The sequence below is a fragment of the Trifolium pratense genome, linkage group LG1, assembly GCF_020283565.1.
Source record: "Trifolium pratense cultivar HEN17-A07 linkage group LG1, ARS_RC_1.1, whole genome shotgun sequence".
Taxonomy (NCBI): Eukaryota; Viridiplantae; Streptophyta; class Magnoliopsida; order Fabales; family Fabaceae; genus Trifolium; species Trifolium pratense.
In genome coordinates, this window is record NC_060059.1 from 42869373 (window position 1) to 42893270 (window position 23898).

The 23898-nt window shown below is 29.8% G+C and overlaps 3 protein-coding genes and 1 non-coding gene across 5 annotated transcripts; 1 reads left to right on the forward strand and 3 right to left on the reverse strand.

Moving 5' to 3' along the window:
* Positions 1-387: 387 nt before the first annotated feature.
* LOC123918557 (AP-2 complex subunit sigma) lies at positions 388-2583 on the forward strand. The gene is made up of 6 exons (XM_045970639.1): positions 388-533; positions 625-723; positions 810-860; positions 938-1111; positions 1717-1776; positions 2330-2583. The coding sequence occupies exons 1-6, from the start codon at positions 531-533 to the stop codon at positions 2369-2371; spliced, it is 429 nt and encodes a 142-aa protein (XP_045826595.1). The 5' UTR covers positions 388-530; the 3' UTR covers positions 2372-2583.
* A 141-nt stretch (positions 2584-2724) lies between these two features.
* Positions 2725-9858, reverse strand: LOC123918543. Of its 2 annotated transcripts, XM_045970628.1 has the most exons (10): positions 9533-9858; positions 9180-9352; positions 9020-9068; positions 8275-8390; positions 7955-8162; positions 7450-7690; positions 7251-7363; positions 3707-4056; positions 3410-3628; positions 2725-3157 (listed from the first exon to the last, which is right to left on the reverse strand). In XM_045970628.1, exons 1-10 carry the CDS (start codon positions 9606-9608, stop codon positions 2807-2809), a joined length of 1896 nt encoding a protein of 631 aa, XP_045826584.1. In that variant the 5' UTR covers positions 9609-9858; the 3' UTR covers positions 2725-2806. The 2 variants fall into 2 exon arrangements, with proteins under 2 accessions (XP_045826584.1, XP_045826576.1); XM_045970620.1 differs by having other exon boundaries at positions 3410-4056; positions 9533-9839.
* A 2103-nt stretch (positions 9859-11961) lies between these two features.
* On the reverse strand, positions 11962-12059 carry LOC123903353. Its single transcript, XR_006807931.1, has one exon. It is a non-coding gene; the product is annotated as a U6 spliceosomal RNA (small nuclear RNA).
* A 2485-nt stretch (positions 12060-14544) lies between these two features.
* Positions 14545-16419, reverse strand: LOC123924256 (gibberellin-regulated protein 1). The gene is made up of 3 exons (XM_045977095.1): positions 16268-16419; positions 15867-15894; positions 14545-15001 (listed from the first exon to the last, which is right to left on the reverse strand). The coding sequence occupies exons 1-3, from the start codon at positions 16346-16348 to the stop codon at positions 14820-14822; spliced, it is 291 nt and encodes a 96-aa protein (XP_045833051.1). The 5' UTR covers positions 16349-16419; the 3' UTR covers positions 14545-14819.
* Between the last annotated feature and the right edge of the window lie 7479 nt (positions 16420-23898).

A 23898-nucleotide genomic window follows, 5' to 3' on the forward strand; every position in this document is an offset into this window, starting at 1 on the left:
CGGTGTTGGGCATCATTCGGGAGAATGAACTGTAGAACTCCGCCACTTTGGTAATTTTGGTGAGATTATTGAATGAGTATTTTCTTTGTATTTTTAACTAAAAAGTCTCACAAAATTCACTCTATAAAAGATTTCATTGAAATTCGTAAATTTTTTTAATACCAATAAACGTTTTGTAAATTCAGAAAAATCTCAATTGAATATAAATGGATTTCATTTTCTTAAAAAAAAAAAAAAAACCTTAATTATGTTTATTGAATATCTCAAAATGTTGATTGAATACAACAAAATTATTTTATCATTAAAAAGCCTTTTAAAATCCTTTAAAGTACACCCATAAAAATAAAAAAATTGTGGTTTGAGTGACGTCATTGAAAGTGATTATTACTACACACGGTAGTTGTACTGGATCCTTCCTTCCTTTGGTCGCTGAAAAGAAAGAAATGAGAAAGTGTTGAAATCTTCTTGCTGCAATTCTTTCACCAAAATCCATTTCAATTCAATATCGTTCTTCGTTCCTTTGCAACCAAATGGTACTTTACTAACTCTACTCATCATCTAATCAATTTCCTTATTTTCCATTTCAATTTCAAATAATTGTTTTGTGTCTTTGCTTGCACGCAGATCCGATTCATTCTGTTACAGAACAGGCAGGGTAAGACCCGTTTAGCCAAATACTATGTTCCTCTCGAAGATTCCGAGAAGCATAAGGTCGAATACGAGGTGAGTCACTTCCAATTCTTCTCTCTCTCTCTGTCCTTTTTCTGTTCCTTAATTTCTCCTTAACCTAATTATTATATTTTCTTCAGGTTCATCGTCTTGTCGTTAATAGAGATCCCAAATACACTAACTTTGTTGAGGTAGGTATCATCATTTCTGTGAATTAATTTGTTGATTCATGTGTTTAATTTAATGGGTAAAATTTGTTTGTTTGCAGTTTCGTACACACAAGATAATATACAGGAGATATGCTGGATTGTTTTTCTCACTTTGTGTTGACATTACTGATAATGAATTGGCTTATTTAGAGTGCATTCATTTGTTTGTTGAAATCTTGGATCACTTCTTCAGCAATGTTTGCGAACTTGATTTGGTTTTTAACTTCCACAAGGTTTGTTATTTTATCACATACTGGTGGCTGTTCTGTTCTATCATAGTATTCATGTATGATTTAGAGTGCTTTGTGATGATTGTTGTAGATGTTTGCCTTCTCCTAGTTTCTAGCATAGCACTACCACATGTGGTTCATTACATTCAATTATGACCAGTGTCAATGAGACAATGTGAATGATTTTATTTTTTCTCGTGATTCCGGTTCCTATTATCAATATTGCTCTTTCTTTGCTTTCTGTTGCACTCAGATTTGAGCTTGTATTCTAGTATTGGCTAACCATCGCCTGCACTGATCAATTTGTTTTGCTACGTTGTTTATTTTTGCTTTAATGTTTCGGTCTGTGTCTTCAATGCCACTATTCTGATTGAGCATTCCTCAGATGCAACTCCATCCACTGTTTGTGTTAACATACACCAGTAGATATGTACACAACCCAAGTTTTACCGTTATCTATATATGTTATGTTTTCTTTGTAAATGATGTTCGTGATTGCTGTGAGTTGGGATTCGAGTGGTTATTGATTACATTATTGATAGAATTTGTTTCTTATTAGTATTATTTTTATTGTTGTTGATTGCTCACTTTTTTTATCTGACTTGAAGGTCTATCTTATACTTGATGAATTCATTCTAGCGGGTGAATTGCAAGAAACAAGCAAGAAGGTATGCATTCTTTTGATGTTAGTATACTTTTGACATGTGATTACTAGTTTAAATTTTGAGATGTGTAATTACATTATGGTTTCAGGCCCACTGTCCTATTTCCTAAGCTTATTTGGGCATATTTCCCTGCTTATTATGACAATTGCGGCTTGATTGTAAACTTAATCAATTGCTAAATTCATGACATACAAAACCTTAATTTCACAACTATTTCTAAGCTTATTTGGGCATATTTCTCTGCTTATTATGACAATTGCGGCTTGATTGTAAACTTATTCAATTGCTAAAATTCATGACATACAAAACCTTAATTCTACAACCTAAGCTTATTTGGGCATATTTCTCTGCTTATTATGACAATTGCGGCTTGATTGCAAACTTATTCAATTGCTAAATTCATGACATACAAAACCTTAATTCTACAACCTAAGCTAATTTGGGCATATTTCTCTGCTTATTATGACACTTGCGGCTTGATTGTAAATTTATTCACAAGCTAAATTCATGACATAGAATACCTCAATTCCACAACAACTATGTTTTGTGTTTGCAGGCTATCATTGAGAGAATGGGGGAACTTGAAAAACTAGAGTGAAACTTTACATTTCAGCAGAGTCACAACGGCTTGGAGATTCGGATGATTTGCTCTTGCACTTGGCACGTTTCTTGTATTTTAATTGTGATACAGAGTTTTGATTTTTTCTCTCTTGAGCCATGTATTATGTACACTACAAAGGCTTCTTAATTGTCTTGTGTTAATATATTGTAGACATTCACAAATTCAAGGTTTTTAGCAACATTTATTCATTGTCCATCTGTGTTGCTAAAACAAATCCTTTGCACATCTTGGTAGTTAGCAAGACACCAAAGATATACAACTGTATAATTGTACTCCCCGCGTCTCCAAATAAGTTACATGCTGCTCATTTCACACATTTTCTGGAATGATTATAAATGAAAAGAAAATGGTAATTTTACTGAATTAAACTTATCGAATACACATATACTTTGGAACATGTTCCTAATTTCTTCACATATAGAATTGAGATGAAGATCTTGCCCATTTGTTTTGGATGGGGGAAATGAGCTGTAGTTGTCGCCCCGAGATTGAAGTTATATTGGATCCAAATATTTCTTGTGAAACAGGGTTATTTGTAAAGATGGCTTGAGCACATGGACCCATTGCAGAAGAGTCATTTCTTCCACTCTGCCAAATAGGATTTTGGGTCCTCATCATAATGTTGCAATTTAAAGAACTTCCTTGAGCTGCTTCTTGCATCCCCCAAAAGTTTTGGTGCTTTTGTTTACCAGTATTGGAAGTTGAACTATATTGAGTTCCACATAATTGGTTACCATAATAATGAGGTTGTTGCAACCGAAGCTGGAGACAATTAAAGCATATAGAACAGCATTAGAGTAGATAGTATAATAGTAGTAAGATCAAGGCATGTATTTATGACGATACTGAATTTCATGTTTATGGTCTATGGTTGTTAAGAGTGCTTTATTCAATTCATTGTGAGAAGCAAACTTTAGCTACCTCATTTCATATATTAAAAACATAGAATATGGGAGTTGGGACCTAGAATCTGTTTGTTTAGTTATTTTGTAACAAAGACAGATTAATTAATACCTGTGGTCCTACAACAGTTAGCTGATCTAGGTAAACTGTTGAGGCATAACGACTTTGATGTGTAGGAATTGGCACAACCCTTTGTTGATGAGCCGGTGACTGAAAATAAGGTACTTGCAAATTTGACAATGGCTCCATCCTACTTCCAACTTTATTATAATTATTACTTTGGACTGATAATCCATTATTTCCAGTTGACAAAGACAAGAAGTTGAAACTCTGCATAATAAGGATAGTTATCAGGGCATGAAAGGGGATAAGGGGAAGCATTGTTACCGAAATAAACCTCGAGCTTACTTGCTTTTGAGGACCGTATGCTCCAGATGTTGGAGCAGCATGTGATCTCTCATCATAGTGGCATTGCTGCAAAAGAATACTATTCTTACTTTCACTAGGATTCTTCACAGTTGCAGATGCAACTCCATTCAAGTTGTGTACTTCCAAAGGAACTCCACGCTTTGACCCTTCGGGTGCTCTCGTTTCACGACATTCAAGAAGCTTAGACTCCTTGATGACTCCTTGTTTTGCCGACTCTATACTTCGAATTGTATGACTGATGTAAACATGAGTTGCACACCTTTTACGCAATCTTATATGACTAACAGCAGATGACACCGAAGACAAGTCAGGCCACAATGCAAGACTTTCTGATGAAACAACAGGAAGATGACTAAGAATTAGTCATATTGATGTAAAGAAACTTTAGCATATACTTTTATCACCAAAATAAGAGTCTATACTATATAAGAAAAGAACATACATATGAAATTCTCAATTTGCCCCTATTTTATTTCTTGACACATAATCAATTCAGGGTTATTTTGTGTCTTTATTAAAAAAAGTTAGTAGAAAAATGCTAAAAAATTTCTTAGTAGGATTCGAACCCTTAACCTTTTAGTTAAACTTCTTATTATATTTACCAATAAGCCATATGAATTAATTTGTTATATTTTTGGAACCAACATATAATCAATATGAGTTAAGTTAAAAGAAGAAAGAGGAAGTGTTTATTTTTTTTTTCTTTTTTATAATTAGAGAGTAAAATTAATGTACAAATAAAATGAGAGATTCAATGAAATTCTTTATTTCAACGTCATAAGTGCATTATACCAAATAAAACAACAAATGTATGGTTTTGTTTTTACAATATAGAGGTATATGGTGTTGTTTCCATTTATTTATAATATTTTATTTGAGTCCAACCCTTTCTTTATTGTAATTTTATCATTTATTAATATTGTTTATGTTTTGTTATTTTAGATTCACTCAACTTGATTTATGGACTTCAATCCAATATTTAATTAAGTTAATTTTCAATTTGTAGTTCAACTCAATAAATTTAATTAATTTAATACAAGAATATGGTGGGAGAAAAACTGAAAAACTCCCGTAAAAAAATGGTGAGACAAAAACAATAAAAATTGTCAGTTACCTCAAGAGGATTATTTTTTACAATTGCGCGTGAATGATACATTTAGTTTAAAAAAAAACAGTAAAAATTAAATACAAAGTTGAAAATAGTTGAAAAATAAATGACATTTTTTAGAAGTTTTTTTTTTTGAAAGATTTTTTGTTGTTGATATAAGGACTAATATTTTTTTTAGGAAACCAAAATGATATATATTAACATAGACAACCTCCCCAACACAAGACGTACCGAGGTAGACTACAAAAGTTTACAAAGAGTTAGAGAAACAAAATCATAAACAAATCACACAAGAAAGATATAACAAGAAAGATATGACTTTCGTTCTTATGAGATTTTTCTACGCCGAAGAAAATTATTGGAGAAAAAACTGACTAAAATATTATGTTGCCTATTTTTTTTTAATAATTTTATGGGTTATATTCATATTAATACGGGAACCTAATTTTTTTGAATATATCTACGGGTCTTATATTTTTACTCATATATTAGTAAAGTTGTTTATTTTTTTTTTATTTATAATTTTACAAGTTATAGACATATATTAATACGGGGACATAATCTTTCGTATGAATTTTACGGGACCTATGTTTTTCCTCTTTTTTCAACAAACAATATTCATTTATTCAAGTAAGTAGAATACGTGTGAATTTGCACTGAATCTGAATCGGAGCAAATCTACAAATCTGAACAAAACAAACATCGTACTACAACGGAATTAAACCGAACATCGTACCAAGACGCGAACTCAAGACAAAAAACTCTGCACTAAGACAGGACTAAAACAACATCAGACAAGAACAACAAAAGAAAACTCAAATGAAACATAAGAATGTGTGAAAATCACTTATTTAAATAAAAAAGGGTCTTGCTAACGAGTGCCCCCGAGACACTCTTTAAGCATTCCATTTAAAGAAACTTTTTATTCAAAAAGTTAAACATTACAATTTTCAATGCGTTGATTTTATGCATTCCGATAAAAATACTATAAAATCTTTACTATTTAAGGGCTTAAAGAGTGCTCCGGGGCACTATTTAGCATTTGCCATAAAACAAATATATAAAACAATCAAAAGGGGGTGATTTCAGATCAAAATTATCCAAAATCACCCCTCTTTGGAAGATGAACAAGAATAAAAAGCAAAAAATAGGGTTTACTATGTTGTTGTTGTGGAGAGGCTATGAAAAAGCAAAAAGTGGAATATGTTTTTTCTCTTATTAATAAGATTTCATGTTCTTTAATAATTTATGTAGGACCTATATATATTTATACTCATGAATTAATAAGACAACCTTTTTTTGTGATTTTTACGAGACTTATAATTTTAATCATATATTAATAAAGTTGTTTATTTTTTTATAATTTTGCGGGTTATACTAGATCAAATATTAATACAAGGACCTAATTATTTTGTTCATTTTTACGAGACATGTATTTTTTTATTAATATATTAATAAGGTTTCTCATTCTTGACATATATTTATACTCATGCATTAATAGAAGGATATAATCTTTTGTGTGATTTCTGCGGTGCCTTTTTTTTTTTTTGAACAAACTAAAATGAATTTTATTATTAATAATGAGTCCTGATTGGCACAAGGTGTGCCAAACAAAACAACAACAATTTATATCATACACGTACGCAGGCCCTATGTTTTTACTCTTATTAATAAAATTTCCAGTTTTTAACTATTTTTTGTGAACTTATATTTATACTCATATATTAATATACGATAACCTGATCTTTTGTGTGGTTTATGCGGGACCTATGTTTTCTACTCATATTAATACGTTTGTCCGTTCTTTTATAACATCTACGGAACCTATAAAATACTCATATATTAATATGGAAACTTTTTTTTTTGTCATTTCTACGGGGCTTATAATTTTATTTATATATTAATTAAGTTGTCTATTTTGTTTTACAATTTTACGGGTTATACTCATATTTAATACGGTGACATAATTATTTTGATGATTTCAGTGAGACCTTTATTTTCACTAGCATATTAACAAGGTAACCTATTTTTTAATAATTTTAAAAGGATATATTTATACTCATATATTTAACACAGGGACCTAATTTTTTTGTGGTTTTTACAAGGCCTATGTTTTTACTAATATATTAATAAGGTAGTCTATTTTTCTACAATTTCTACATTATCTTTTATATTCAAATATTAATACGGAGACATAAGGTTTTTTTGTGATAGTTTTACCATTGTTCTTTTTCTATTTTTTTACCAAATATTATATCTTTCTATTTTTTTAATCTTTTAATCTACTTTTCAATAAATTACTATTTTATGTTATCAAGTGAGGAGCGGCAACGCCGCGACTCCCGTGCGGACGCACGGGTGTCCAGCTAGTTTAACAATATTAAAAAGGACATTTTATTGTTTTTGGAAGCATACCATTTTTTATGTGTTCCTTTATCAAATGATGTTTTTGCTTGCTATCAACATTTCTGGCCTGAAATGTGAACGGATCACACCGTGAAATCTGTGATTGTCCGGTAATATTTAATCTGAAAAATGGCGACAAAAATGTTTATGATTACAAAAAGGACTCGAAAATTATAGAAATTTCGAAATGAAACTGAAAAATACTCACCCCATTGCTAGACATAACTCAGAGTCATGCAATGCAACTTTATTGCGACATTCGCGGTTAACCGTCTCAGCCTTGGTCCGAAGATGTATCGTTGGAGTAATGCCATGAGATTCCCCCAATAACTTTGCTGTCTCAGACGGTTCTTGACTAATTACAGTTTCATTTAAAGAAGTGATTTTTGAAGCTTCTCCGGTTAAACAGCTTTCAGGACAAAGACTTGCACCTTGACCAATTACTGAGGCTGAAATATATGGCAAAAGAAAACAGAAATCAAAATGAATAATCATTATGTAATGAATTTAATCGATATGCACCGTTAGCATTTTCTACCCTGTTAGTTAATCATAATCGTTCAATCATTAAAAATATCCGACTTTAACCATATCTGCTTTAAAAGTCATACATATAATAACTTTTTATTGGTCGATAGTGTGAAATGTTTTACGCTGAGACTGAGAGTACATCAAAATTAATCTCTTATGTAATAGAGAACAACGAGAATAACCTTCAAGAGTCGCATTAGCATTCTCCTTCATGTCCCGCAAAACTGAGGAGTTCACTATCAACGATTCTCCATCTAGTTTCTTACTAATAGAGTCACTGTGAGGGAACATTGCAGCCATGGTATAAAGTGTCTCAGCTACCTCTTCCTCATCTTTTGTGATGGAAGCGGAAACTTCTCTTTGGGACCAGTTTTGGCTAATTTCTTGTTTCTACAAAAAGTAAAATTCCAAGTTAAAGGTGAAAAATAAATGCTTAGGAAACTAAGCAAAAGGTCAAGATTTTGAAACTGGAATCAAAATCAACCACAAATGTCAAACTCACAATAATCACTTTTGACTTCTTTACATTATCCTTTTCTGGAGATTCTATTTCATTGATCTTATGGTTCACCTTTTCTGTATCGAGTAAGATGGATTCGCGACCGCGCTTCTTCATGGCTGTAATTTTTAAAAGGAAAGGTAAAAATAAAGTTCATACTTCTTTTAAGCAAAAGAAAAATAACAAATATTTAGATTAAAGAACAAGACATGTGAGCTTTATAAAAGCTTATCTACAAAAGCATGTGTTCATAACTTGTTTGAGATAGCTTTTAGTCCTTCCTCTATTCCCATGAATGATGAAGTTTCAAATTTTATAGTTACATAGTAAACAAATATTGACATTGCAAATAAACACTAGCGTGCAAGGATTCAGGTTCAAGTTCGAGCTTTGTGAATTGAAAAAAATTATCGGCTGAGAAAAAGTACTTTTCTGAAAAAAAACACAAATAGCTTATTGAATGAACTTAAGAGCTTATTGAATGAACTTAAGTGCTTAATTAAAAGCAGCAACAGTAGTATTTTTCTGAAAAGATGTATATGTTGCAATAATTGAAAAACAAAGAAAAAGAGACAGAAACAAGAGTCTAAGTGTGTAACAATCATGACAAAGAAAAAGCAAAAGCAAAAGCTTCATAGATTGCTTCAAGACTAATTGAAAAAAATCAGCAAAAACTAATAGAGTTTCAAGTGAAGAAGATAAAAAAAATCATAAAAGATTGGATTTTGAAATAGAAAACAGCACTCACCTGAACGTAGCTTCCGTGGAACAGAAGCACCATAGCATCCATTCATAAACTAAGAAGAAAAGTAACAAAAAAATACAAAACCCAAAATTAATAATTAATGATAATCATGAAAGTTTATGAATTTAGAAAATTAAACCAGAACACAGTACTAAAAACTTACATTATTAGGAATCTTAAATCTTTTAGTATGTTGTTGTTGTTGTTTTTCAGAAACATGACAACCCATTTGAGATATCGGGGTTGTAATATTACTAACAGCACTCAAGCTTCTAACTTTTTCTCGTTTCTTCGATTTCTTCAAGAATTTGACAGCACCAGCACCACCACTGAAAACTATGAGTCAGAAAGAAAAAGAAGTGAGAAAGATAACAAAGGAAGGAAAGAGAGTAAGAAGCATAAGCATTATCCTCAAATTAAACTCTTTTATGATACTAAAAGAAAAACAGAAAAAACGACAAAGAGATTTTGTTTTGTAGCTTAGAAAAAAACGAGGATGAGTTAGTGATGTGTTACCACCGAAGAGTTTATTTGTGTGTCGTTGCTTCTTAGCTCCACACCTCACGTTTTGAGTCTTGTTGTTAATTTTCATTTTGTAAGAAATGATAGTAGTAATTTTTAACCTTTACAATGATGAATTTAAGAAGAAGATGAATGGAAGTAGTGTGGTTTTTGTTTTGTTGTTGATTTGATTTGATCTATGTATGTGTGAGGTAAAGTTGAAGAGGAAAGTGAGCTTGTTTGAGACAGAGACAAACAACATGGAATGGGAATGAGGTTGCTTGTTTGTACTTTTGTACTGTGATTGTTCAGTTAGTTATTCAGTGGAAAAAAAAGGGGAGATAGTAGTTAATTATGGGATTGTTTGAAACAATTTTGATTTTTAGTTTTTAAAATGTGTTTTATAGAAGTGTTTTAGAAAAATGTTTTTAAGAAGAGAAAAACAAAATTTCTTAAACATGTTTTACTTTTTTAGTTTTAAAAATTTTAGGTACCGTCGTTTGGTCTAGCTTATTTTTCTTTTCTTTTTCCTTAAGAGCTCTAGTAAAAAAAAAGCACTTTTTTTTTAAGCGTAACATTTTATGTCAAATTAGTTGGTGTCAACGAATTCTGACTCTATAATATATTATCAAACATATCTTCTTTTTTTGTGTAAACTGGATATCCTCTGCGCGCACAACTGCAGAGACTAATTCCTCGAGCATTTTAGGACCCAAATGGGTGGCAAACTCTCCTAAGAGTTTTAACACTCTTGACTCTATAATATATTATCAAACATATCTTTTAATCCTATTATAATAATAAAAAAACAACTTTTAATTTATTTGTTTTTAAAAAGTAAGATTTATCTAACATCTTCAATTTTAGTTTTAAAGCTATTTTTTTTAGCTTTATAGTTAAAATAACTTCTACACCTAGAAAAAGTTAGACCAAACGGTACCGAAAAATAGTTTTTGAAAAGACTTTTGTAAAACTGAATTACCAATCAAATTTTTTTTAAATTTAAAATTTTTAAAAACTAAAAAACTGTTTTTAAGAAGGGAATCAAACATGCCCTAAGTGAAGCGGTTCTCAATTTGCGCGTCATCCAAGGTTGTCAAAATCTAGTTTTTATGTTAACTCGTTTTAACTAGGTGGAATCGAAACGTAGACTCAACTCGTAAACTCGTAGAGTTTTCCTCATATTAAAATAAACATAGATAATATATATTTTAACTTATTTAACTTTGAAATTATATAAAAATAATAATTTTATTTTTAATTTAGAAATTTAAGTGGTATGAATAATAATAATAATTAAAGTAAATATGACAAAATTAATATATTAGTTTAGAGGAGGGATCCGTTGACTCAAAGAGTAAGTCTCCATTGACTTACTCCGCTTAATAACTCGATATCGGCATTATATTTCTTCAATCCACCGTTGAATTCAAAGATCTTATTGAGTCGATCAACTCAACAAATTTTTATAAAAATTCAAAAAATGTATTTATGTATTCAAACTATTGAAATTCAATGGTTTTTTAAAAAGTTTGTCGTACGTTCAATTGAAGTTATCAGAAAAAGTATCAAACGGTTTTGAATTTTTATAAAAATTTGTGGAGTTGATCTACTCAATGAGATCTTTGAATTCAACGGTTGGATTGAAGAAATATAATATCGATATCGAGTTATTAAGCGGAGTAAGTCAATGGAAACTTACTACTTGAGTCAACGGATCCCTCCTCTATTATTAATTTTAAATATTGGATAATTCAAACTTAATTAATTTTCTCTCATTCTCATTAGGTAAATATGATTATAGTCATGCATTTTAATAACACATAACCCAACAACTATATCCCATCAATATATCTTGTAAAGAAATAATACCTCTCTCATTTTTTCCACATATTAAATATGACTATTATTTTTTTAATTATTAAATATGACTATTTGAATCATGCATCTCGTGAGATTGAATATCATATATGATTGAAATACCAAGTGATTGTATATTTTAACCCTATTATTTTATTTTATTTTCACAAAACCCCTGTTATATTATATATCTTCTATTTTTAACAATATTTATGCATCTATTATTTATCAAATTAGTTATTATATTTAAATGTCTACAAATTTAGCTCAACTGACAAAAATGTAGAAGTTGCTAGGTCTGACGTTATTTCATCTATCTACAAAAAAAATTAATATATTTAAATGAAATTATAATAAGAGAATTTTTGCTTTGTAATAATTCTCTTAATGTATGTGTAAATAATTCCCTTTTGAATCGTTACTCGTTAGGTGAAAACATGCGAGTTCAAGTGATTTTACTGATTTTATAGTGAATTAAATCGTGTAAACACGTTTTGACTTTCGATTTTACTCAAAATGATTTTTGGTCTGATTTAACACAAAATTCATTCCTGAAAACGTAAAATCCATAGAGTTTACGATTTAAAATGAGATTTTAACGACCTTGGTATCATCCTTATGTAGGAATCAGACTAATCTTCTCTATATCATTTCAATTTTCCAAGAAAGATTAAAATATTCCACTGATTTCAGAAGAGAAAATGCATACGAGCTATGTCTTGCTTGTTTTGCCAACGGTTATCCTTTGGGTGTTTTTACCCAAAAATTGTTAGTTTGTTTGAATATCTTTGTTACATGGAAGTTCCAGAAAGTAAGTTTTTTTGACTATTGGATTGGATCAATATTGAAGTCTCACCTTTTTTATATAGGATTATTTTGGAACTTATCCAATTTTTGAAAGGCTGACATACCTCACAATTAAATGCACAACAGAGAGAATTTATCTGAGAATGACTTTGAATTGCCCTGTTGAAGTCTTGTACACGAATCAAATGGGATGATGAATGAACTTTTGGTCTTCAATAAAATTTATTTTAATTTTTTATCTAATGTATTGTTTTGATGAATTAGTCTTCGATGAAATTTATTTTTGTTTTCTATTTTCCAAGAATATTAGAGCTTGAATTTCATGTTACAAGTAAATGAAGTAATATTTCTCACTTAATTAGACTGACAACAATTTCGTAATCCTAACTTCTATGTATCATCGATTCAATCTTATCTAATTAGATTTATTCCGACTTAAGAATTCCAATTTTAATGATAAAATGGTTCAATCTCATCTAATTACACTAATTTTCACTTAGAAATGCAATCTTCTTAATACAACATGGTAATATAATCTAAGGTTTAACATCAATAAATTTCAAATTTTATGTCTCTAAAAAACTCACGGGGGACTAGGCGAGGCTGTGCGATTTTATGTAGCCTTTATTATACACACGAGAAGTTGTACAATTTTGACTTTTACATTGTTTGAGGATTGATCCAAAAAAAAAATCACTTATTGTAAAACAATTGAATCTGAGAAGCTATCCATTGACCATTGAGTTTGATCCAACAATGTAAGAACATCTTGCACTCAAATGTTTCCTCTATTGTGTTTTTTTTTTTCTGTTCTCATTATAAGATTCTTGCACATATATTCTCATCTTTGGTGTTATTCTGTTAAGTAATATGTCTTTCAAAATCTAATTTATATTCCACTTTTTGTTTCAGTTCTGATTATATGAATTTCTGTTCGTTTTTGGTGAAAAAAATAAAATAAAGCAAGCATTAAAAATGGAACTTTCAGTCTGTTTGGTTCAAGGGAGAATGGAAGGAGAGAAAGTACGAATACCAATATCCTTCCCTGGTTTCGAATCCCACGCACACAAAGCTTTCCGCCCAAAACTGGGAAGAAAGTGTTGAGGGGTGATGTTATTTGGCAAAAGGACAATATTGCCCTTGGTTTTGAGAATCCACGTGATGTTTTGCTTCACATGCCTATTTGTTTGTAACATTTTATTATCATCTTATAATTATCATCATTTACCATATTTTTATATACAAACATATTAATACTATATTATAATTACAGCTTTTTTTGTTTTATTATAATTACAGTAATACTATAATATAGTATATATAAATATCAATATATTTATACTTAGAAATTAGTAGAAATTAATACAATTTTGATTTTAATATAGGGGTATTTGTGTCATTCATTAAATTCAAATCTTTCTTTCCTCTCACTTTCTATTCACTTTCACTCAAACCAAACAACTAAGTGTATGTTTGGTTTCAATTCTGGAGTATCCAGAATTGATTCTGGACGTGTAGAATTGATTCTGACTTGTTTGGTTTCTCAAAAGTAGAATTGATTCTGTCTCCAGAATTGATTCTACTTGAAGTTAGAAATCGTAGCTTCTGATTCTAGAATTGATTTTTACACTCAAATTTTTTGTTCAACTCACTTTTTCATGAATATATCCAAACATAAACCACTTCAGCTTAAAATCAATTTTGGCCAGAATCAATTTTACAGAATCAATTCTGCCAAAATCAATTCTCTCCGCCGCAGAACCAAACACACGCTAAGCAAATCCAAATACCCAATCATCACAATTTTGGGCTAAGGAGCAAAAACAAACGTCATGGGTTCAATGAAAAGCTAAGAACTTTTTTGTCTTTTACGTTTAAATGCAGAACAAGAAGACTTTATCAGAGAGTGCGTTTCAAATGTCCAGTATTGAAGTTTAGTGGATGGATCAATCAATATTGAAGTTTAGGGGATGCCCAATAAGTATTGAAGAGCTTATTACGATCCTTCTCAAATAAATGTGGTAGGTGTAGATTTTGAGATTTTTTTCTTCAAATCGGATATCAAGTGACATATTAATTGATATTAGTTGTTTGAATTTTTTATATTTTGATTCCTTAATTCCTTAATATGTGTCATTAGACACAAGTTAGGATTGGGTCGGTCCTAGTGAAGTATTGAGATTTATTTTCGTAAAAAAATTTAAAGTGATGAAATAACACTTCAATCTAAGATAGAGAAAATCTTTAGACTTAAATAGTATTTACAAAGAATATTATAATTGTACACATTTTCATTGTGTTTCAATCGCAACAAATATTTAAAAGCATAACAATATTGAAGATATTTCTAAAATAACATTGTAGAACAAGAAACTCATATTATTATTAACACAAAATGATATAGGTTGTACAAAAGAAGTAGATACAATAGACCAGAATTGAAAGCGATCACACAAATAAGATTATTATTACACACTATGAAAACAGATTTATTATTTTTCATGTTGTTCACATCATAGTGACCAAATGAGGAATATTTATTATTATTAATGCATGGTAGTAACGGTTTGGATCTATATGTATTCAGATTCGATTGGAAGTCGAAATTCCAATTAAGGTAACTTTTGTTTGTTTTTTAAGGGCACTTGGGTTTGCCACCATGAGTGGTCAAGCTGGCATAACAAGGACACTTTTCTTGGTTGCCATAAGTGCCAGGTGGCACGCAGTTACATCTTCTACAACAAGTCCCACAAGCTCTTTGGCACAATCTTGGACGAGATGATAAACGACACCTTGCAACGCATGCTCCATTGCAATCTGAAAAATTTATAAATCAAATTAACCATTTCATTCATTCTAAATGTTGATTATATTCTTTGTAAAAAATACATTGGTTATATTCTTACACACATATAAATCACCTTATATTTGTTTTTGGCATTAGCCATCTGTTTTCCATGAAAATTGAAACTCCGGTGATTTAAAGTTTAACAGAAAAATTACAAAAATTTGGTAAAAAATTATTTTCATCAGGAATTAGATATGAGTTTTTCCGAACACTTTATCCTAAGGAGAATTCATTAACCATTTAAACTCAATGTCTTGGTTATAAATCACTATTTTAGTTCTCGAGGATATAGCTTATTTTTAAACAATATATCAAAATTGTAGATATTTATAAAAATGTTTTTCTTCTTAATCATTTTGATGATAATTAAATCTATTTGTAGTAGTCAATTTAATTATTGTACTTTTTTGTTGGTTAATTTAGTTTATAAAACTATTAACAAAATAGATACACATAGTTAATATGACAATAAATAAAATTTTCCCCCATGTTTATTAGTACTTCATCCGTCCCAAATCTTTGATCTTTTTACCTTTTTAGTGTTGTCCCAAATCTTTAGTTTTTTAAGAAACTAATGCACAATTAATGATATTTTACCATTTGTATTTTATTAAAGTTAAAACATTAATTAAATATATTTTTTCTTTCTTAATAAAGTACGGGTAAAAATGACTTAACTTGTCAATCTTTATCATTTTTTAATCTCCGTGCAAAACTCTAAAAGGGTAAGTTTTGGTACGGAGGGAGTATATATTAGCACTTAATGTTATCTAGTTTGAAACTTCAAATTAAAAGCATATATGAATTTATATGTTGTGGTTTATTAGTACGTACCTATTTGCCGAAGAGAACCCTGTATTGCCTGCGGTTCATCAAAAACATGCATAAATTAGTAAAGTAGATACCTAGTTGATTAAAAGAAAAGATGAAAAAAATGTCTCCAAGACATAGCTCAAATAGTTGAGCTGAGATATACTTGAAGGATTTTGATAAAGTTTGGAGTATAAACTATATAACTAGTAACATAATATATTATAAACGGGTGGTCTATCTCATAAAATACTAAAATAGCAGTCCATTTAATTACTAACATAATATTAGTAACCATTAACATTTACATGTAAATTAATGATAAAAATAATACTAAGTCGGTTATTAAAAAAAACACACACTAATATAAAACTCTTGCGCTAGCTTCATGCAAACAATGAATTTAAGTTTAAATTTATACATACTGATTGATCTGCTGCATCAACAAGATGAAGAAGGAGGAGTGATGCAAGAAGGGAAGCAGCTAGAAGCTTAGAGAAAGCCATGGAATATGAAAATGGTTTTTATCTTTCGGAAGAGAGAGGAGATGAGCCAATGCCAATGCCAAATTATGTGTGTGAAATGAGAGATAAGATGAGTTACTATTTATAGCTGATGAGAATAGCTTTATGAATATATAAAAATTATAAAAAAAATATAATAAAAAAAAAGTGGTAGCTAGCTAGCCAATTAATTAATTACTAATAGTAGTATTTTGTTTAGACTCATGCCAATTGTTATGCTAGTACTAATTATGTAAGAGTAGATTACCATATATATGTAAGTGGGACATATGTATTTTTATACATTCATTTTTTGTGTTTAGATTTCAAAGAGAGAAAAAGAATTAGGTTAAGGGTCCGTTTGATTTGCAAAATATAAATACTGAACAGGACAATACAAGACAGAACAACACAAAACAAACGTTTAAGGTTTTGAACAAACTTTGTGGACAAAAGATTATTTTGGTATTTTAGACAACTTGTGTTGAGGACAAAAAGTTGTCCCGTGATTTTGTGGGAGACAAGAATTTCAAGTTTTGTCTCGTCCATTGGCCTTCAGTTTGTCCAGTATCAGGAACAGTTTTAAAATATCTAAAACTTCTTTAGCATATCAAAAGCACCATAAAATATCTAAAACTTCTTTGAAAATATTAACAATTTTGTTTTAATCTCTATAAAATAGATTTGTACAAGTGGTTGAAATTTGTACTCCTTAATTTTATTTTATTTTGAAAACTTAGTATTCGCTCTATGACCGACTAATTCGAGAGGATTAATTTCATTATCACTTGTAGGGCTCCTTTTTACTGGAAAAAATAAAATAATTGTTAAGAGAAGTAATCCATTAAAAAAATTTCAGTTTATTTGAAAAGATTATTCTATATAATTGTACACAGAAGGTGTATTTGATTTTAAAAAAACTAATATAAAATTAGAAAGTGTACATATACGTACTTGAATACGTGTCTAAGTTTGTTATGGATTTGTAAAGTGGTGCATACGCGGAAGAGACCTGAATCTGAAAGTTGGTCGGGAGGGGAATTTGGTACGTACTAGTGAAACTGAAAATAAAGTGCAATTGCTTGAGAACGGCACTTAGATAAGATGATGCGGGACTCTTCCACCTTAATCAAGATTTTGAGTTTGATCCTTGATTTGGGTATGCAATAGTGTTAAAACTCTCAGAGAGAGTTTGTCATCCATTTGAGTCCCACAAGATTCGAGAGATTAGTCTCTGCAATTGCACGCAGAGAATACCCGGTTTTTTTTCTTTAAAAAAAAGGGCAATTGCTTGCTTGGCAGTGAAGTATTCATCATGTATGGCTGGCTGGCTGGCTTTGAAGAATATTAATTCAGCAGCTAGCTATAGCGCATATAGTTTTCTCTCTATTTTTTGTCAAAATATGATTGCCTCACTCTCACAGCCCCCACGACTCGTGTGACCAATTAATTACATTGTGCTTCATATTACCGACATCTAGATTAGCTTTGATCACCATGTTATGCTTCATATTACCGACATCTGAATAATAGGGGTGGCAAAACGGGTTCAACCCGTTGGGCCGGTTCGTTCACCCCGCCATTATTTAGAGAAATGATATTTGTACAACAATTTTTGAACAACATTTGACAACTTTACATTCTTATTCTCTCTCTTCTTTTCTCTATCTCTCTATTGTTATTGTCCAATAAGAATAAGTGAAAAGAAAGTTGTCTCAAAAGTTGTTCCAAAATTGTTGTTCAAATAACACACCTCATTATTTATGGGTTGAGCTTAAATTTTGAGCACGACTCTTTTAGTTGGCCCACCTCGTCAAACTCACTTAAAAGACAAGGTGGGCAGACCTACAAGTTACATAAAAATATAAAATCTTTGTTTTAGTAAGAAACAGTATAAGATAGTCCAATTCAATAAAATACACACTTATTTAAAGTAAATTTAAGTTTTTTTTTATTCATTTATACAACTAGTGCCAAATTTAGGATCACTTGAATCAACATCACATACGATGTAGTTAATGTTTTTTCCCGATTCATTACCTTAAATACATAGCCAAATAATTTCTTGATGATTAATTAGAGTGACTATATACATGTTTATAGGTATATAATTAATAGGCTTATAGTATATTTCATTGATGATTTTGTCTCACAAGCTAGTTTTTTCTCACAAATTTGTTTATTTCTATTTTTAAAAATAATATTGGCATATTTTTTGTAACAACACAAGTGTCAAAATAAAAATAAAATAAAAAACAAAAAAAAAACATTTTGTTTGACGGGTCAACCCGCCAACTCGTTTGTCCGCAATTAAACTGGACAACTTGTAATTTTAGACTCGGCCACCTAAATTGTCTCGGCTCATCTCGTCACGCTTTTAGGCGGGCTTAAGCCGACCGAGCCTAAACGGGGCGGGCTTGCCCGCTTTGCCACCCCTATATGATTCTTTAAATAAGGATCATGTTAATTAACTAGTGTCTGTACCCGTTACCTAAATATTCACACCCGTTACTTGCATTTTTGCTAAAAATAAATCAATTAATTATAAAATATAATATCATTTTAATTAATATAATTAAAAAATTAAAAATTTTAATGTTGACTCATGAAAATTATAAACAAAATTATTACGAACATCACGCTAAAGTTCATATCTCTATTGACATATTCAAATTGTGGTTGTATTATTTATAATAAATAAACATTTTGTTAAAATTTTGTAATAGTTTAATAGGGTTATATTTTTTTAAATTGATATTCATATATTATATATATTGTCGGGCAGAGTGAATATTATGGTATTTGTACTCGTATCGATACCCATTCAATTTCCTAGATAATTACTCATACTCATACAGTATTCGAAATGCAGGTTTTTATCCACTTATTACGGATATTTTTACACATATCCACTGAGCATGGTGAAATTGTCATCTTATAAAAAACATATATAAAAGATAGATTTATTCGATGTAATATATGGTGTCTAAAATTGAATTAAATGTTAAAATAACATAGATTAGGTGGTTTGCATTATTGAGAAGTGAGAGAAAAGGTTGGTGAATACACACACTAGGGGTTCAATTCAATTTATTCCATGCATACAGAAAAGTACAAGAAGTGAGTTCAATTTGAAGAGCCAAAAATTGGCAAGAGTGTCTGCCCCTATGTGAGGTTTAGGTTTGGTAGATGGTGATATATGGAATTGGATGCAACGAAGGGATGTGGAGAAGGAAGGAACCATTAGCGGAAAGTAAGAAAAAGATTGTTGAAGACAACCTTGACAGCTGTTTATGGCGGCACCACAGCTGTGTATATATTATGCTAAGAAAAGATATACTCTACAACTTTAATTTTTTAAATCAAATAAATCCATTCATTTTTTGTCCTTATTTTTGTTTATTCTGTATTTTGTTTCTAGCCACTTCTAATTCTCAAAATACAGTCTCCCGTTTTTAAAATTTCAAAAAAAGTCGACCATTACACTTTAGACTTATTTCCTTGAAGTGTTGGATTGAATTTTATATTTAGGTATCGTTTGACCCAACTTCTTTTAGGTGTATAAGTTATTTTAATCATAGAGCTATAAATAATAGTTTTAAAACTAAAATTAAAGTTGTTTGATAAATCTTATTTTTTAAAAAAAAAATTAAAGGTTTGTTTTTTATTATTATAATAGGGTTAAAAGATATGTTTTAGAATATATTATAATTTTTAAAAAAATATAGAACCTATTTTTTCTTTCTTAGTAGAGCTTTTAAAATTAGTTGTTTAGCCTAACTTCTTACTTATAAGAAAGAAGATGAGGAAAAAAGTTAGGTCAAACAATAGCTTATTTGTGTTAAAATGTCATGTTAAAAATATCCACAAATTTTAACTCAATTAAAAAAAAACAAAAACAAAAAAACTTTTTGCTTATAAAGTAAAGACTAAGAGTATGATAATCTTTTATACAAATGTTCATGAACAATCATTGAACTTTGAAGGAATTGTTCGAACATCTGAAGAAGTCTGATTTATGATAAGGTACAACTATTATACAATTAGTATAAGATTATAGATTAATTATTTTGAGATATAATATCATATTTTTTGCTTCAAAAGATAACTTTACAGATTGTTCACAAAAAATTAAGTAATAACAAAAATGCAACTACTATACTTTCAAAAAAAAAAATATCTAGGTGGATTAGAGAAGGGAATCAAACTCCAACTACTTTCATGTTGTATAAATTATAAAAGGAATTAGTGAATTCATTGCTTTGTTGGTAGGCGAAAATTATTTGGGTAAAAAATTAACACAAAAAGAGTTGTTTTTTTAAGTAATCAAAATCGGACCGGTCGACCGGACATCAAACCGGTGAAGTCACTAATTCAAAATTCAAAGATTCTATCGGAGTCGGACCGGTGTTAATTAAATATAGTTTTTATATTTAAAATAGTATACAAATAATAATAATAATAATAATAATACATGTTTTTTTTTAGTATAAGTGGATTTTTTAGTTGTATCGGGTATTGTTCTAGTTTAACTAGCTATGGCCCAAGCCCACTTATCTAAGTCCTAATCCTAAAATGCAGAAAATTGAGGAACTAAAGCTGTGTCAAAGAAACAGTAGCCGCCAACTTGGTTCTCTCATCTTCAACACTAATATTAACATCTCCTTGTGAAATCTTGATTTTGAACATGCATGCATTTGAACAACATGAATCTCGTACCCACCATTCAACTCCAGAATCTTGAATAAAATGAATCTCATGCCCATTATTTGACTCTTGAGAATCTTTAACAACAATCTTGTTTGTCTTACAAGATTGTTGTTAAAGATTCTCAAGAGTCAAATGATGGGCATGAGATTCATTTTATTCAAGATTCTCGAGTTAAATGGTGGGTATGAGATTCATGTTGTTCAAGACGCATGCATGTTCAAGATTTCCAAGATGTTAATGTTAGCGTTGTAGATGAGAGAACTAAGGTGGTGGCCGCTGTTTCTTTGACACGACTTTAGCTCCTCAATAATTTCTATTGGCATTTTAGGGTTAGAACTTAGATAAGTGAGTTTGGGTCATAGCTAATTAATCTACAACAATACCCTATACAACTAAAAACATCCACTTATACTAAAAAAATGTATTATTATTTGTATACTGTTTTTAAATATAAAAACTATATTTTATTAATACCGGTCCAACTCCGGTTGAACCTTGAAAAAGTCTGTAGGTAGTATTTAAGAAAAAACTCAAAGAGATTAAAAAGTTAAAACTTGAAGAGAAGAGTTGAAAAAGTTTAGTTAAGGACTTTGAACGTAAGAAAAAAAATTCCTAACTTTAAGAAAAGAAAGAAGAAAAAATATCAATCTTTTGATGAAGGTTAATTAAGTTGTTCATAGCTAACCTCAAATGTGTTAGAAGCATTCACAGCTATTTTTTATGTTTGCAATGGTTGAGCTTCATCAATTGCATGGAAACATAGGCTTGTGATGAGAAAACCAATTCCATAGCATGAAGCCATCATATAGGTTACAACAACTAGAAATTTTTAACTTAAAAATTATGGAATTGTGATTCTATGTATTGGTCGGTTTGGTTGTTGCTACTTAGTGTACGTTCTTCTAATTAGAGTTGTAAACTGGTGCACTAGTACTACACGATTTCTTCACAAAATGAAAATACATGTATATATGTTTCACTCTTCCATCATGTGATATTGATTAGAGATAAAATACAATGTAATTTTTGGTTTGGTTCTATTTTGGTTTATATGTCATTGTTTTCTTTTTCCAAGTTGGAGAAAGAAAACAGTGACATATAAACCAAAATAAAACTAAATCAAAAAATTACAGAACGTTTTTAATCTCTAATCAGTGTCACATTATCAAAAAGTGAAATATGTGTTTTTATTTTGTGAAGAAAACGTGTAGAACCAGTGCATTAGTTTGGAACTCATGACTAGAAGAACACTAAGTAGAAAAAACCGAACCGGACATATAATTACAATTCTATAGTTAATTAAGTTAAAAAAAAAATATAGTGTTGTAACCTGTGATGGCTTCAAGCTATGCAATTCTTCTTCTCGTCACTCTCCTCTATTTTTTTGCAATTGATGAAGCTCAACAATTGCAAACATCAAAAATAATTGTAAATGCTTCTAATACATTTGAGGTTACCTTTGAAAAACTCAACCTTCGTCAAAAGATTTTTATTTTTTTAATCTTTTTAAGTTAATAAAAATTTTCTTAGATTCACAATTTTTAACTTAACTTTTTCAACTATTTTCTCTTCAAGTTTTAAATTTTTAATCTCTTCAAGTATATTACAATAATTTTGATGGATAAAACTATCCATTTTTCAAAAATAAAAAAAAATTAAAATAAGGACTATTCTTACACTCTACGATATTATCGAAGAAAAAAATTACTATTAAAATTTAATTGGAATTAATATTAAAATAACATGATTTTCTAGGGACTAATTAAAAACATATTTACTCCTATATTTTTTTATACCGGCATTCAAGCATATTTTAAACAATAAAACTATATATTAAAACTGAATAATTTATTTATAAATTAGAAGTAAAACTAACCTGAAATAATAATCCGATAAAAAAAATTGCCGGAGAAACAACAACAACAACCCCAACAAATAGTGAAAGTAGAGAGTAACTACAAAAGAGGAATAACAACATATATATTATATTAATAACTAAAGTAAATAAACATGTATAATTAAATAAAATATATTTTAACAACTATAAACTAACCATATACGTCATGTAGGAATATATCCTGCTGTAATGTAAATTGTAATATATAGAAGTTCTTCCGACTTTTTTTTTATGATAGTTATGTTCTTTCTATTCCTTCGAGCCGAGGGAGAAGAAGGGTAAAAGAATGAATGTACAAAAAAATTGTATCTACCGTGAGTTTTTCATTCCGTCGTCGACCTATGTATGTTTCTATGATGGCCATATATGTGGAGAAAGATTGGAGTTGTGCTGATAGAGAAAGTATTGATTTATACTAGTGGAGAGAGAATGAGTGAAGCAATGTTTGAATTTGATAGATATGCAATCTATATATAGGCACACTGCACAACGGTCACTTTTTTTAGAATTGCATTTTGAGAAAGTTTTTTCTCTTAACGGCTCTTTGGAAACGAATCTTTTTATGTGTAACGGCTCTTTGGAAATGACTCTTTTTATGTGTAAAGAGTGCGCATTTATGTGCAACGGCTCTTTAGAAACGACTCTTTTTTGAAAAAGAAATTTTGAGGAAAACACGTGCATTTATTATTATTGATGTATTTTTTGTCAAATATAGTTAATTCCTGAAACTTTCCGAGAACAAATTCCCCGAAAAAGCTTTTTCATTGTGAGGACTTCATTGGGAAATACTAGTATATGAGTTGGATTGAATATTCTGAACTTTTCAAAAAAAAATAAAGAAATTGAAAGATTTAGTTGAAGAGAAGCAGACACAAAAATTATAGTAAAGATTTTAGAATTGAAATCTTCTCTATTCTACAAAAGAAATAAAAATTATTTGTGAGTG